General features: G+C 43.5%; 1 protein-coding gene across 3 annotated transcripts; it reads left to right on the forward strand.

Moving 5' to 3' along the window:
- The first annotated feature begins 209 nt into the window (after positions 1–209).
- Positions 210–15,425, forward strand: LOC110124892 (ubiquitin-like protein 7). 3 transcript variants are annotated; one of them, XM_070477553.1, is made up of 5 exons: positions 210–252; positions 717–766; positions 1,006–1,173; positions 1,765–1,887; positions 14,023–15,425. In XM_070477553.1, the coding sequence occupies exons 1-5, from the start codon at positions 225–227 to the stop codon at positions 14,170–14,172; spliced, it is 519 nt and encodes a 172-aa protein (XP_070333654.1). In that variant the 5' UTR covers positions 210–224; the 3' UTR covers positions 14,173–15,425. The 3 variants fall into 3 exon arrangements, with proteins under 3 accessions (XP_070333654.1, XP_070333652.1, XP_070333653.1); XM_070477551.1 differs by lacking the exon at positions 210–252 and adding an exon at positions 414–459; XM_070477552.1 differs by lacking the exon at positions 210–252 and adding an exon at positions 414–459 and having other exon boundaries at positions 14,026–15,425.
- Positions 15,426–17,038: the final 1,613 nt, after the last annotated feature.

Consider the following 17,038-nt stretch of genomic DNA (forward strand, 5'->3'; position numbering starts at 1 on the left):
GCGGTCCTGCCCTGGCTCAGTCTGTCTGCTGGCCGTGGGTAGCACGACCTCCGCTCTGATGTCCATCACCCGAAGCCTTGCTCCCCTGCAGCCTTGCATGCTGCTGCTGCTCTGGAAAGCCAGCACCTCCGAAGGCTTCCCAAGGAGCAGACCTCACAACTCTACTGTCTGGAGCCATAGGGAGCCAGCACAGGAACCGGGAAGCAGGATAAGATGCCACCTGGATGCCTGAGGAGTATGGCACCGCAGGAAGTGCGTGCACATGGCTCTGTGGGTCCAAGGCGGTCCCTACAGGGAGCGTGTGGGTTGGGTGAGTGAGTGTGCGCGCTGCCACGCCAGAAAGATCTGTAAAGCTCAAAGACTGCCAGCAGCCCTAGTCAGAGCGTGGCAGGGGGAGGGGGGTGGGGGCCAACTCCTCTTCCCAGGGGATGCCCTCCAGCGCCTACTGGGACATGCCAGGTGAGCCCCAGGACAGGGGGACGCGGGCCCTCTGGGGAGTGGGCAGTGGCCCAGGGCTTTGCTTTACTCGCAGCTATGTATAGTGCTGGCAGAGGGTGTTCCTTGGGAACTCTGGGTTTGAGTCAGGGAGAGCATCTGTCCTGTAATTTTCCAGGGGAGAGATGAGAACATGAATTTGGAGTAACTAGCGCCGAGATGCTGGAGCAGCGCCTGTGCCTTCCTATTCCTCCTCCTGAAATCTGTCCTCCCTCCTCCAGGTGGCTTCCTGTTTGACGGGCTCTCTGATGATGAGGACGACTTTCACCCAGTAAGTGACCGGGCTGCCTGCCATCTGGGGGAGATGGTGCTGGGAGGCACCCTTCCCGGGACCTGGCATGCCCAGCAGGGGCTGGTCAGAGGCCCTGTGGGGGCCCAGGTGTGTCACTCTATTGCTGTGAATCTGGCAGCCTGGGGAGTCTCCCCAAGAACTGTTCCTGGAGCAGGGGTGGGGTTCTTCTGAGAACCACTCAGGGCTGCCGCCCTGATGTGGGCACCTCCCTTGTCCAGAGTGCCAGGTCCACGCCCTCAAGCAGCACCCCCAGCTCTCGCCCAGCTTCCCTGGGGTACAGTGGAGCTGCCGGGCCCCGGCCTATCACCCAGAGCGAGCTGGCCACCGCCCTGGCCCTGGCCAGCACTCCGGAGAGCAGCTCTCACACGCCGACTCCTGGTACCCAGGTATGGAGAGAAGGGGTGGGAAGGTCCAGGTTGGGCCCCCAGGGAGAAGGGCCCAGTGGTAGAGTGGGTTTACCTTTGCTGATTCTTGTGCTCCATCTGCTTTGATCTGAGCTCTACCTGGAGCCCCAGTGGGTTTCCCACTGCAGCTCAGGTGACCTCCCTTCACCTGCCTTTAGGCTCAGAAGTCTGGGGCTCATCCCAGGCCTGACTGACTCTTCTCAGCAGTTGGAAGAACCTCCTGTCAATAATGAATAGTCCTTACTTATTCCTGAAAGTGGCCAAGCATGCATCACAGGCTTAAGCATTCCTGGTGATGGTCACTCCAGTCAGCAGGGCCATTTCTCCTCTCCCAGTGTGGGTCCTAGGCTCGGTCAGGGGTCCCATTCCATCTCCCTGGAGCAAAAGAGTACAGAACCCTTTGTGCCCACATAGAGAGCTTTTAGGTAGCTTTGTGTGGCTGTCTCATGCTGGCCCCTGCTGGGAGGCAGTGGTGAGGCGCCCAGGGCACCCTGGGGTGATGTGACAGCAGTGGGTGTGTGCTGGGAGACTGGGGTGGCTCTGAGGGTGGCACTGACTGTGGTCTGTCTCTAGGGCCACTCCTCAGGGACCTCCCCAATGTCCTCCAGCGTCCAGTCAGGGACGCCCATCACCAACGATCTCTTCAGCCAAGCCCTGCAGCACGCCCTGCAGGCCTCCGGGCAGCCCAGCCTTCAGGTCAGTCTTCCCCCTTCTGATGTTCACACGGCTTCTTTGGTATTTTGGACACTGAGATTTTCTCTGCTCTCTGAGGCCCTTCCCACTTGGCCTGCTTTGCTGCAGGAACAGCTGGGGCGTGACAGCATGACAGGAGAGGGTGCTCGCAGCAAGGGCGGTATTGTCCCTGCAGCTTCCACTCCTGCAGCCAGTGCCCATGGCCTGGCTCCACTGACCACCTGGCTTGGGTACTTGTGGCAGTTTCAATGGAGGAGTCACTCATCTAAGAAACGGAGTATTTCCTGCCATATCAGTACACAACATTGTCACAGTCATCAGCGACTGCAGCGCTCCATTGGAGCTCCTGAGCCCTAAGGGCACTCTGGAAGGAGAATACCTGAGATCTGGCAGCTGTCAGATGGCAGCCACTTCCTATGGTGAGTCCCAAGGGAATTCAGGATGTGAAAAACACAGGGTACTGGCGCAGGATAGCTCAGATACACATGAAAGGAACGATTTCAATGAGCCCAAACTCTTGCATCTTCCCATACATAAAAGGGCGCTAAATTCCTTAACTTGGGTTATCTGGTTTTCTTTAATTAACCATAACCTTTTGATGTTCAGACTGCCTGCCACTTGTTGCCAAAGTTCTCTGTATTCTGGCTTCCCTACTTCCTCAGAGCAGTTATCTCAGGGTCACTTGAGATGCTGTCTACCAGGCTTAAAGTCCTAAAAATTCCCACCAAATTAAACATGGCTCTCAACTTTTAGTTTGTGGATATATACTTTTTTAAGTCAACACATCCATCCTATGAGTGTTGACTGAGTCTTGAGCAGCTGGGGTAGAGGCCAGCCAGTCCTCATTCCTCCATGGAGGGGCGCCAGGCAGTCACTGAACTGAGGGACGAACAGGGAGAGAAGCCCAACCCAGGCTTCAAGGTGAGGGCCTAGGTCAAGCAAAACTTTCCTGAGGAAGAGGTGTTGGACTGGCTGTCAAGGAATCAATTAGAGGTTAGCCAGGCAGGGAAGCGGTTGTTTGGTTGAGGGAATGTGATATCTAGGCCGAAGCAGCCAACCTTAGAAATGGCCTGTGTCTGTCTACCTGTGACCTTCCACCCACAAGACTAGTTTTGAAATCATGGTGCCTGCCACCCTCTGGATATCATTCCTGGGGTTAATAATGAGGCTTTGTTTAATGTCTCATCCTAATCTTAAATTCTCAGCCAATTTTATCACCTTCAGAAATGTAGTTCTTATTTTCTTATCAGAAATCCCTATTTTTATTAGCATGATCAGAATCTCTATTTTTAAAGTGACCTCTGGTGAAAGTTAATTAGGCCATGAGTTTCAGCCATACTGCCCTAATGTGGCTGTGATTCCACTCACTTTCAAATTGAGTGAAGAGGCATTTTCCACCCCGGAATTCCATGTGCTAAGTCACTTCAGTCATGTCCAACCCTATGGACTGTAGCCCGCCAGGCTCCTCTGTCCAAAATTCCATACTTGGGTGGAATTTGCTTTGTACATTACTTCACAATAGCCAAAAGATAGAAGCAACCATGTGTCCATCAGCAGATGAATGAGTAAACAAAATTAAGTATATAAATACAATGGGATATCATTCAGCCTTAAAAGGGGAGGAAATTCTGACACATGCTACAACATGTGGACATGCTACAACCCTGAGGACATTATAAGTGAAATAAGCCAGCCACAAAAGGACTGTATGAGCCCACTTATAGGGGGCAGCTGGAGTAGTCCAGTTCATAGAAGCAGAAGGTAAAGTGCTGATTTTCAGAAGCTGGGGAGCAGGGAGAATGGGGAGTTGCTGTTTAATAGGTGCAGAATTTCAGTTTGGGAAGATAAAAAAAGTTCCAGAGACAGATGGTGGTCACAGTTGCACGACAGTTTGAGTGTACCTAATGCCACTGAACTTTACACTTAAATGGGTAAAATGGTAAATGTCATGTTACGTATATTTTACTGCAAGTTCTAAAAATATATAGAAGACACCCCACCACCAGCAAAAAGGCACACATCAAAATTTGAATGATTCCACCCATCTCTGTGCTGGAACTCCTCCAACCCTTCGCTTGACAGGAGCCTATTCTATGAATGGAGTTTATGAGTTCACTAAAATGGCTGTAAAATGTAAAAATGTGTCTTGCTACATGTGCAGGTCTCATTCTTCTCCTAGAGTCTGAAATAAAAATGGACAAAGAGGAAATTACTACCTTTATGACTGAGCACTTATTTCACAAACATTGAAGTGCCATTTTATGCAAGGCACTATGACAAGAGCTGGAATATGTGAAAATGAAGCATATAGAAAAGTTCATAGTCTGGAAGGGGAAATGTCCATGCATAAATTTTTTCCGTGAATGATTTTGATGTCAGATAAAATATAAAATGTGCCTCATTCTGTGCCCTTAAAGGACCCTGTATTTCTCTCAGTTATTGTATGTGTTTCACTGTATTGTCATTAACTTCTTTTTCTTTCTCCCACTAACTGGTAGACTTGTGTTGATGGCCCAATTCATCACCCTCCCTTGAAACAGGCCCATTTACCATGTGACTTGCTTTGGACAATGGAATGTTAGCAGATATGATGAAGGCAGAGTCTTGAAGTGGACTTGAACACTGCCCTTTTGCCCCACAGCCATTACCAGGAGAACAGGCCTGGGCTAGCCTGCTCAAGGCCACGTAGCACAGCTGAGTCTCCTAAACTGCCTTAGCAGAGGCCAGCTGTTGATCAGAGGACCTATAGATGTGTCACAGCCCAGCCAAGAAAAGTGTTCAAAGTATCATTGTATAACTAGATGAATTGTTTACAGAGTGTACACATCTATGTAATCACTACCCAAAGCAAAAAGGAACACGTTAGCAGCACTTAGAAGCAGCTTGCAAACCCCTTCCCACTCTTTACCCACCTTGTCCTCCAAAGGTAACCATTACCTTGACATCTAACCATTAAAATAGCTTGTGCCTGTTCTTGATCGTCTTCTAAATGGAATCGTACCAAGTATAATCTTTTGCGTCTGGCTTCTTTCATTTAACATTATAGTAATGAGAGTCGTCCTGGTTGTTGTGAATAGCAATAGGAGTTCCTTGATTTTCATTGCTTTATAGTATGACGTAATGAGAAATGGAATATTTCCTGCCATATCAGTAAACAGGGATGTCACAGTCATCAGTGATTGCAGCCCTCCAACATGAGCCAGTGAGCCCTGAGGGAACTCAGGAAGGAGAATATCTACCATCTAGCAGTCATCAGACTGTTACCCACTCCCTACAATAAGCCCTGAGGAAAGGAAGCTCAGGATGTGAAAACAGGATACTGGTCCCAGATGGCTGAGATGCATGTGAAAGGGGTAGTCTCAGTGAGCCAGACTCTTACATCTTCCCATATGTGTGTTTGTGTGTGTGTGTGTGCGCTCAGTCGCTCAGTTGTGTCCGACTCTGGGCAACCCCATAGACGGCAGCCCACCAGGCTCCCCCATCCCTGGGATTCTCCAGGCAAGAATACTGGAGTGGGCTGCCATTTCCTTCTCCAATGCATGAAAGTGAAAAGTGAAAGTGAAGTCGCTCAGTCGTGTCCGACTCCCCAACCCCATGGACTGCAGCCTACCAGGCTCCTCTGTCCATGGGATTTTCCAGGCACCAGGTATGCCCCAAAAGCACTAAATCCCTTAACTTGGGTTATCTGATTTTCTTTAATTAACAACAATCTTTTGATATTCAGACTACCTGCCCTTTGTTGCAAAATTTCTCTCTAACATGGCCCCTCCCCCTACCTGTCCAGAGCAGTTGACTCAGGGTCACTTGAGATGCTGTCTTCCAGGCTTGAAGTCCTAAAAATTTCCACGGGATAAACATTGCTCTCAACTTTTAGGTTATGAACACTTTTTAAGTCAACAATGGTTTGGCTATAACACAATGTTTTTATAAATTCTACTATCAGTGATATTGCTAAGTCGCTACATCAATGCACACTTGGATTATTTCCCAGGTAGACCTATTAGGAATAGTGTTGAAATGAGTATTTTTACCTATGTCTTTTGGTGAGCATATGTATGCATTTCTGTTCCACACATAGTTAGGAGTAGAATTGTCAAGGTATTGGATAAATGTATGTTCCACTTAATACATATTGCCAAACAGACTTCCCAAGTTGTTGTTGTTCAGTCACTATGTCATGTCTGACTCTTTGCAACCCCATGGGCTGCAGCACACCAGACTTCCCTGTCCTTCACCATCTCCCGAAATTTGCTCAAACTTATATCCATTGAGTTGGTGATGTCATCCAACCATCTCATCCTCTGTTGGCCATTTCTCTTCCCTCCCTCAGTCTTTCCCAGCATCGGGGTCTTTTCCAGTGAGTCAGCTCCTTGCCTCAGTCAAGTATTGGAACTTCAGCTTCAGGATCAGTCCTTCCAATGAATGTTCAGGGTTGATTTCCTTTAGAATTGACTGGTTTGACCTTCTTGCTGTCCAAGGGACTCTCAAGAGTCTTCTCCAGCACCACAATTCAAAAGCATTAGTTCTTTGGCACTTACCCTTTTTTGGGCTTCCCTGATAGCTCAGTTGGTGAAGTCTACCTGCAGTGTGGGAGACCTGGGTTTGATCCCTGAGTTGGGAAGATGCCCTGGAGAAGGGAACAGCTACCCACTCCAGTATTCTGGCCTGGAGAGGTCCATGGACTGTATAGTCCATGGGGTCGTAAAGAGTTGGACATGACTGAGCGATTTTCACTTACCCTTTTAAGCGTCCAACTCTAACATCTGTACATGACTACTAGAAAAACCATAGCTTTGACTATGTGGACCTTTGTCAGCAAGGTGATGTCTCTACTTTTGAATACATTGCTTGGGTTTGTCATAGCTTTTCTTCCAAGGAGCAAATGTCTTTTAATTTCGTGGCTGCAGCCACTGTCCACAGTGATTTTGGAGCCCAAGAAAATAAAATCTGTCCTTGTTTCCACTTTTTTCCCTTCTATTTGCCAGGAAGTTAAATAAGCAAGGTGACAACATACAGCCTTGACACACTCCTTTCCCAGTTTTTAACCAGTCCATTGTTCCATGTCCAATTCTAACTGTTGCTTATTGACCTGCATACAGGTTTCTCAGGAGACAGGTAAGGTGCTCTGGTATTCCCATCTTTTCATGAATTTTCCACAGTTTGTTGTGATACACACAAAGTTTTTAGAAAAATCAATGAAGCAGAAGTAGATATTTTTCTGGAATTCTCTTGCTTTTTCTATGATCCAGTGGATGCTGGCAATTTGTCTCTGGTTCCTCTGCCTTTTCCAAATCCAGCTTGTACATCTGGAAGTTCTCGATTCACATACTGCTGAAGCCCAGCTGGAAGGATTTTAAGCATTACCTTGCTAGCATGAGAAATGAGCACAATAATACGGTAGTTTGAAAATTCTTTGACCTTGCACTTTTTTGGGATTGGAATGAAGACTGACCTCTTCCAGTCCTGTGGCCACTGCTGTGTTTTCCAAATTTGTTAATATATTGAGTGCAGTGGGAATCCCTCGTGGCTCAGCTTTAAAGAATCCTCCTGCAATACAGGAAACTTGCAGGAGATGAAGGTTCAATTCCTGGGTCAGGAATATCTCCTGAAGAAGGAAACAGCAACCCCCTTCAGTATTCTTGCCTGGGAAACCCCATGGACAGAGGAGCCTGGTGGGCTACAGTCTATGGGGCCTCAGAATTGGACATGACTGAGAGACTCAGCAATGACAACAACTGAATACTGCACTTTTAACAGCATCATCTTTTAGGATTTTAAATTGCTCAGCTGGAATTCCATCATCTCCACTAACTTTGTTGGTAGTAATGCTTCCCAAAGCCCACTTGACTTCACACTTCCAGCAGAAATGTATGTGTCCTACTTTCTTCACATCCTTGCCAACACCGGGTGTGGCCAAGTCTTTTTCATTTTAGCCTTTCTAATGGATATGTAGTAATATCTCATTTTAATTTTAATTTACACATCCCTTATGACTCGATGGACATGGGTTTGAGTGGACTCTGGGAGTTGGTGATGGACAGGGAGGCCTGGCGTGCTGCGATCCATGGGGTCGCAAAGAGTCAGACACAACTGAGCAGCTGAACTGAACTGAACTGAACTATGACTTATGAGCAGGAGTATATTTTCAATTTGAATTTCGTGTGAAATATCTGTTCATATAAGATTCAAGTTTGTACTTCAGACTCTTTTATTGTAGAATTACAAGAGTAGCTATGCAGGTAATGAGTCTTCACAGAAAGAGGTCCTAAAGATGAAAAAGAACTTTGTATCAGCTCAAACCCAGCCTTATCCACATCAGGTATGATACAGTGGGATTCTAGCATTAAGACAGTTAACTCTAGAAAACCTCAAATCAGTACCCAGGAAGTAGACAATAGGTTAGACAATGACAACGTGGGGATCTTCAAGGAAAAGCCACTGGCTGGTCACTAGTAGACTCACAATGAATCGTCCAGTATCCTAGAAACACCAGGACTTCAGGGTCTGGTTCTCAGACACACGGTCTCAGAAAAGAGCTTTTGCTGACACAGGGAGTCAGAAATTAATGTGAAAATCAGAATGCTGATGTACTAATTCACACCATGAACCAGAATTGCCAAGCATTCCAGTCTCTGATTAAGACATTCACTCCCTATAAGAAAACAACTTGGGAAGTCAAGTATAATCAGAAGGCTGTGTGGTAAGCTGGAAGCAGAGCACCAAAATTGGAGGGGGGTGGGGTGCCAAGAATAGCAGGAGTGTGCTTCCAAGACCCTCATAGTAAAAATGCATGTGACACTAGGACTAGACAGGATATGACTTTGGACTAGACCTCCCTGTCCCCAGCCAATGCTCGGATGAACACTGACCATGTCCCTTTAGAGACTTTCCTTTTTTCAGTATTTCCTGTGCTGATTAATTCCCTTTCCAATTGACTCCTTCTTCTCTGGATATTCTGAGGACATTTGTTGGTCATCTTCGTATCGTCCATTTCCCCAGCTCCTTCTCCAGAGGTCCCTGGCCCCTTTTCAACAGACCATACTTTCCATGGAGAACCTGATCCTTGGAGTTCCTGGAATGGTTCCATCCTAGACCTAGCTTCAAGCTCACCACCTGGGCCAAACCAATCAGTGCATTCCATCCTCTGAGCCCAGCGATGGACTGAGCATGTCAGCTGCAAATGCTGGGATCCTGATACTCTCTATTTCCCACTGAGCATGAATGAGAAAGCTTGTAACCTTGCAAGTTGTCTGAGGACCATGAAGGGAGTCAGCCTCAGGTTATTTGAAGGCAGGGTGGAGAGCAGAAAGCAACTGGATTCCTTGTGATTTCTTAAGCCACTGAATCAAGCAAGTGCAGCCTCTGGACTTTTCAGATCCTTGAGCCATGATATCCCTTTTCTTGTATTAAACAGTTCATATTGGTCTGGCAGACCTAATTACTGTCCAGTATCTAGTATCCTCTTTTTCTTTACTAATAGAACCCTCTTTTTAGTCATAGTTTAAAAATATTTATCTCCCTTACTCCCCTGGAGCTAAGGGTGGCTATAGCCAAGAAGATACTACTGAAAGTCCCTGGGTAGTGCTTCTGGAAAAGTGATTGATTTCCTGAATTTTTTTTAAAGAGGGAAGATTCAACTGGCACATGCATTCTGCCTTTCCCAACCCCCTTTTTCCTGTCTTCCAAGCAGACACAATATCCAGAATAGAGACAGCCAACTTGTGATCATGCAACCAAAAGACATACACTAAGGATGGCAGGATTTCCTGGTGGCTCAGATGGTAAAGAATTTGCCTGCAATGCAGGAGACCTAGGTTCGAGCCCTGGATTGGGAAGATCCCCTGGAGAAGGGAAAGTCTACCCACTCTGGTATTCTTGACTGGAGAATTCCATGGACAGAGGGGCCTGGTAGGCTACAGTCCATGAGGTCTGAGTCTGATGCAACTGAGCAACTAATGTGTTCACTTTTAGGATGGCAGGAAAGGAGAGAAGGAGACTGATTCCTTGAGCAGCTGCATCAGTTCCCAGATGGCCTGTCTCAGACTCCTTGTAATAGGAGAAAAGTAAACCTCATACGGATTTGGCCACTTTGTTGGGTTTCTAAATGCAGCCAGATACAGTTCTATCACTCAGAGAATTCAATACCCTGAAGCGGGATACCGCAAGTGACATAATCTGAAACATGAACTTTGTTGAGTGGTAGAGATGGGCTTTTGGGCTGGGAGGGTACATGCATTGCAAACTGGAATTCCAATGACTCTGTTGTGCAGTGGTGGAACACATGGTCAACTTGCTCTTCTCACATGCCAGCCTATTTTGTTGTGTTAAGGAAAATAGCTGGAATGATTCAGAATGTTGGCACATGCTGGTGACTTCGTTCCATTTTCAACAAAGTCTTGAAGGAGACCAATGAGCTAGTTTTATCCAGGTTGAAGAAAAAAAGGAAGGAAGTACCACTTCACTAAGGAAGACTCTGCTTAGGGCCTTCCATCTCCTTTGAGATCCCATAATTTGGGATAATCTGATCCTATTGGTATAATTTGATGATTCTATAACTTGGAGATTTGCAAGGCTGAAAAAGATCATTGCATCTGTTCTCCAAATAGGAATGTGGCCTCCAAGCAATAGCTTACAAGATGAGACTGGTGTCCTGGGCCTTTCCTAAGCACCTTCTTTTTTTTTTTTTTTTTTTGAGAAGAAACCTGATTTTATTTTTATTTATTTATTTTTTTAGAAAGGTTGTTTTTTTTTTAATTTTTTTTAAAATTTTTTTTCCATTTATTTTTATTAGTTGGAGGCTAATTACTTTACATCATTGCAGTGGTTTTTGTCATACATTGAAATGAATTAGCCATGGATTTACATGTATTCCCCATCCCGGTCCCCCCTCCCACCTCCCTCTCCACCCGATCCCTCTGGGTCTTTCCAGTGCACCAGGCCCGAGCACTTGTCTCATGCACCCAACCTGGGCTGGTGATCTGTTTCACCCTAGATAATATACATATTTCGATGCTGTTCTCTTGAAACATCCCACCCTCGCCTTCTCCCAGAGTCCACAAGTCTGTTCTATACATCTGAGTCTCTTTTTCTGTTTTGCATATAGGGTTATCGTTACCATCTTTCTAAATTCCATATATATGTGTTAGTATACTGTAATGGTCTTTATCTTTCTGGCTTACTTCACTCTGGATAATGGGCTCCAGTTTCATCCATCTCATTAGAACTGATTCAAATGAATTCTTTTTAATGGCTGAGTAATATTCCATGGTGTATATGTACCACAGCTTCCTCATCCATTCGTCTGCTGATGGGCATCTAGGTTGCTTCCATGTCCTGGCTACTATAAACAGTAAGCACCTTCTTTTAAAAATCACTGCTCCACAGGAGATTGGGATTGACATATATATAGTACCATGCATAAAATGGGATCCCCTGGTGGCTCAGATGGTAAAGAATCTGCCCACAATGCAGTAGATCTGGGTTCGATCCCTGGGTCGGTAAGATGCCCTGGAGAAGGGAATGGAAATCCACTCCACTATTCTTGCCTGGAGAATTTCACGGGCAGAGGAGATTGGCAGGCTATACTCCATGGGGTTGCAAAGAATCAGACTGATCGACTAACACACACTTACTTAAAATAGATAACTAATGAGAACCTACTGAATAGCATAGGGAGCTCTACTCAATGCTCTGCGGTGACCTAAATGAGAAGAAAATCCATAAAAGAGTGAATACGCATATATGTATAACTGTTTCACTTTACAGCAGAAACTAACACATTGCAAAGCAACTATACTCCAATAAATTTTTTTTTTAAATCTAAATGTCCATCAACAGAGGAATGGATAAAGAAGATGTGGTACATGTACACAATGGAATATTACTCAGGACCAAAAAGGAACAAAACAGTGCCATTTCCAAAGAGGTGGATAGATCTAGTGACTGTCATACAGAATGAAGTCAGAAAGAGAAAAACAAACATTGTATAATATCACTTATATGTTGAATCTAGAAAAATGGTACAGAAGAACTTAGTTGCAAAGCATAGATGTAAAGAACAAATTTATGGATATTGAGGGGGAAGGAGGGGATGGGATAAATTTGGAGACTGGGATTGACTTATACACACTAGTATGTATAAAATAGATAACTAATGAGAACCTATATAGCACAGGGAACTCTCCTTAATGATCTGTAGTGACCTAAATGGGAAGGAAATCTGAAAAAGAGAGGGTATATCCATACATATAATTGATTCACTTTGCTGTACAGCAGAAATTAACACAACATTAAAAAGCAACTTTACTCCAATAAAATTAACTTAAAAAAAAAAGAATCACCACTCAACAGAAGAACCGGGGGGTGGGGTGGTGTGTCTGCAAAGCATTCTCTTCAGCTAGAGCCCTTTGTTTCCAATTGTCTCACGACAGTGAGCATTAAGTTGAAGGCCAGAAGAATAAGCAGAACACAGACGCCAACAGATAATAGAGGAAGATGTTTAGGTCCATGGACTGTGACCTCACAGGAGCTTCAGCTGTGGTTACTCACACAAAGGATTGAAGAAGAGGTAAATAGACTGGAAGCCTACAACATTTTTGAGGGAATCATATCACCAAAAATGAAAATTTAAGGATCTGATCAGCAAGAATTTATCATTATTCAACCCAAGGTCCCCGAACACACACAACAGAAAGGGCATCCTCCCCAAAGTTTGCTTCAAATATGGTTCAAGAGGGTAATGTATAAGAAGCCACTCTAAAGAAGATGGAGGGAATTCCCTGGCAGTCCAGCGGCTAAGACTCGGCACTCCCAGTGCAGGGGGCCTGGGTTCAATCCGCGATCAGGCAACTACATTCCACATACCGAAGCTAAGAGTTTGCATGCAGCAACTAGGGGTCCCATGTGCCATAGCAAAGACCAAAGGTCTTGAGTGCTGCCACTAAGATCCACTGCAGCCAAATAAATAAATACTTTCTAAAAATAAGATGCCTGTTTTTAAAAAAGATGAAACTTGGACTATGAAGCACAATTGATAAAGTTCTTCCCAGGGAATAGGTTGTCTGAGTAAGGAAATTACTATCAAACGAGGCTTTTCCTGTCTAGCAGAATTTGGTATTTGCCATAGATCTAATAATCCCAATAGCTTTGATAAGTTCCCCATTCTTCCCTTTCCTTCCCCATTATTATATATGGAATCATTGGGGGATGATAACTTGGCTTTTAGTTCATAGGTTACTGGACTTGGTATGAGGATTCACACCAGGGCTAAGTGGAGAAACTGCCAATGAACTAGACATTCTGGCTTTTGAGATGGATGCAATGTCTAAATGAGACCTTAGAACTGTCTTCATTAGGGATGGAGTGTGTTCTGTATATGGGAGGATGGATAGCCAAAAGGGTGGGCTGTGGGAGTTACTGCTTTCTTTCTACCCAACAAGCATTTTCCATGTCTTCTTTACCATTAGAACTCTGAATTTGTTTAGAAAAGCCATATGCCAGCTAAAAATGAGAGCAGAGTTTTCCAGCCATTGAGACTTAAGCAAACTCTGCCAAAGATGTCTGGAAAAGCTTTGCTTTCTGGTTATAAGTATCACCACTTCTCCCCTTTTTACTTATTTCTCCTTTTCTTGCCTGGAACTAAATGGGAAGTTGAATCTTCAGGAAATAGTGAAGAGTATCAGAAATGGTGAATATTTGAATAAATATCGAAGATTACTTCTCCCTCTTGATTTCCTTAAATTGCATGTGGCTATTTAAAAATAATGTGGGGGGAAATTTTAAAAAATAAAATAAAAATAATGTGGGAATTTCTCTTTCTATGCTCTGGAACTTCTTAAGTAGCTTTGAAGATTTTATGTGTTCTCCTATGAATTCTTCTGGGCCTTGTGAATTCTTCAAGAGTAATTATTTAGTTTACATACAATTTTAATGTTTATTAGGGTAAATTTTGGCAAATAATATTTTCCTAGGAAGTTGTCTATTTATGCTACATTTTCAAATCTGTTTGTTCTAGACTTGTGAAAAGTAGCTTCTTAAGATTTTTAGGTATTTAAACCTTTGTCTGCTGGGGCAGCCTTAGTTCTAAGAGCTCATGTTATGGGCCTCTCCCCCTGGATTGATTCTTGTTTTCTTTCCCAGCAGGGCCCCCAAACACCAGTCTCCACTTCCATCCCACACAAAGAAACCAAAGAAACCAAAAGTGACTCCTGCCTCCAGGCCAGACAGAATGTCTCCTCCGAACTTGCTGAAGGAAGAACAAGAACAGCAAGGAGCAACTGGACATATTGATGGAGTACAAAATGAAATATATTGATGGAGTACAAAATGAAATAGACTGAATGAACAAGCCAGTGAGGAGATTTTGAAAGTAGAACAGAAATATAACAAATTCTGCCAATCATTTTTTCAGAAGAAGTTGGAACTGATTGCCAAAATCCCAAATTTGGGGGTAACAACATTTGTTAACTATCCGCAAGCGTCTGCACTGCTTGGGAAGGAGGATGAAGAGGCACTGCCTTATTTGACAAGCACTGAAGTGACGGAATTTGAAGATATTAAATCAGGTTACAGAACAGATTTTTATCCTGATGACAATAGAAAATTATTTTCACTTACTTTGAAAATAAAGTTGTCTCCAAAAACTTTCATCTACGTGAGAGTGGTGATCTATCTTCAAAGTCCACTGAAATCAAATGGAAATTCAGAAAGGATTTCATTTGATCAAGTCAAATGCAGAATAAAGCCAGCAGGGAGACAACATGAGCAACCAGAGAGCTTCTTTACCTGGTTTATTGATCATTCTGATGCAGGTGCAGATGAGTTAGGAGAGGTCATCAAAGATGATATTTGGCCAAGTCCATTACGGTGCTACTTGTTTCCTGACATGGATGATGAGGAAGGGGAAGGAGAAGGAGATGATGGTGACAATGAAGAGGAAGAAGGATTGGAAGATATTGATGAAGGAGATTAGGATGAAAGTGAAGAAGATGAGGAGGAGGAAGATGAAGGAGAAGATGACTAATGGAACATGGATGGATTTCAACCTTCCTTTTTTAATTTTCTCCAGTCCCTGGGAGCAACTTGCAGTCTTTTTTTTTTTTTTTTTCTTTTTCTGTGCTCAGTCACCCTGTTTTTAAGATCTCTTTTCCCCTTTATACCAAGGTTCACAACTTATCTGGGAATACCTTGAGCAGAATTCACCCTGTTTTTAAGATCTCTTTTCCCCTTTATACCAAGGTTCACAACTTATTTGGGAATACCTTGAGCAGAATTCAATGGAAAAGGAATTTCTACTCCTTTCTATTCCAAATTCATTTTTATCCCTTCCTGTCACAACAAAGGCTATAGAATCAACACCACCATGCTCTGTGGGAAAAAAGAAAAACCTTCTGCTCCTTCAGCTCTGCTGGAAGCTGGAGGGTCCTAGGCCTCTGTGTGATAGTGTATAGAATTCTAGCCTTTTCCCCTCCTTTCTCTGTATATTGTGCTCAGAGATTACATTGTGTCTCTATGTGAATACAGACAGTTAGCATTTACCAACATATATTTGTCTACTTTCTCTATTTTAAAAAAGAAAAAAAAACTTTTAAACAATGGGGTTACAGAAGGTCAACAAAAGGTGGGTTTGAGATGTTTGGGTGGGTTAAATGAGTATTTTGACAATATGACTACTTCTTTGGCAAGTTTAATTGTGATGTTTAACGGATGTACTTTCAGTTTAAGATGACACTTTTAAAACAAAAAGATGAAAGTCACTCAGTTGTGTCCAATTCTGTGACCCCATGGACTATACAGTCTAAGGAATTCTCCAGGTCAGAATACTGGAGTGGGTAACCTTTCCCTTCTCCAAAGGATCTTCCCAACTCAGGGACCAAACCGAGGTCTCCTGCATTGCAGGTGGATTCTTTACCAGCTGAGCTACCAGGGAAGCCCCCCTTTTAAAACAAAATTCTGTCCTAATGACTTGAGCCCTGCCACTTGATGGGAGAATCAGCAGAACCTGTAGGAAATTAGGTGCAATTGACATTCCCTATTATAATTTTGTTCCTGTATATTTTTAAATGTTTCTTTTTGCTTCACTGAGAAGTAAAGATGATGCTCAGTTTTAAAAGTTAAAAGTGTACAAGTTGCTTTGTTACAACGAAACTAAATGTGTTTTTTAAATTTTTAATTCTTCTGTTTCAATGGCTATTTCCTCCTTGTCATTTCTTATCTTGCATATTTATGCCTTTTCTCCCTCTCTGTTTTTTTTTTTTCCTGGTTAGATTAGCTAGTGATTTGTTAGTTGAGTTTTTTTTCTGAGAACCAGAATTTGGATTTATTTATTCCTTTTAGTTTCTTTTTCTGTTTTCTAACATTAATTTCTGCTTATATCTTTAATAGTTCCTTCATTCTGCTTTCTTTTGGTTCTCTTTGCATTTTTTTTAGCTTTTAAATTGATTTTAATTTTACATAGATGTCTAATGTAATACATTCTCTCCTAACTTACTTTTGCAGTATCACATAGATTCAGATAAACTGTGTTTCCATTACTGCTATTTCATAAAATTTGGGAATTTTGGTTTGTATTATTTTATTAACCCAAGAGTTGCTTGGTACAGAGTTTTAAAATTTTCTAGGTGAAAGATTCTTTTTGTGATTAAAACTTTTATTGCATTGTGATTGGAGAATTCTATTTATATCATTGTTCTTTTTAAGAAAGTTGAGATTTTTCAAAAAATCTCAATAAATTTGTTATTTATATCATTGCTCTCTTTAAAGAAAATTGAGATTATTCTTTTGTGACTTATGTCATCAATTTTCACAAATGCTTCAATCACGCAGTTGCCAGTGCTCTGATCCACCAGGTCTCAGACCTGTCCTCAGTGTTCCTCCTCTCACAATAGGATCCTCCCTCCTTCTGGGATAATTCTAGCTGATGTTGTTAGTACCTGGCCTCCTCTAGGACCAGGCTACACTCCTCTCCCTTCCACCCCACATCCCTACCTGCCACTCCTCTGTTCAGACGTTAGTTCTGGAGCAGGCTCCTCTGGTTTCAGATATTAATCTTTCCATTTACATGTAAATTGAAGTTGGAGCTATTCTCCCTTTCCTAGGATGCTGTAGGTGAAGGCTGGGGTAATGTAATTTGCTTTCATTGTTGATCTGTTTGGGT

Source organism: Odocoileus virginianus, chromosome 16 (assembly GCF_023699985.2).
Source record: "Odocoileus virginianus isolate 20LAN1187 ecotype Illinois chromosome 16, Ovbor_1.2, whole genome shotgun sequence".
NCBI lineage: Eukaryota > Metazoa > Chordata > Mammalia > Artiodactyla > Cervidae > Odocoileus > Odocoileus virginianus.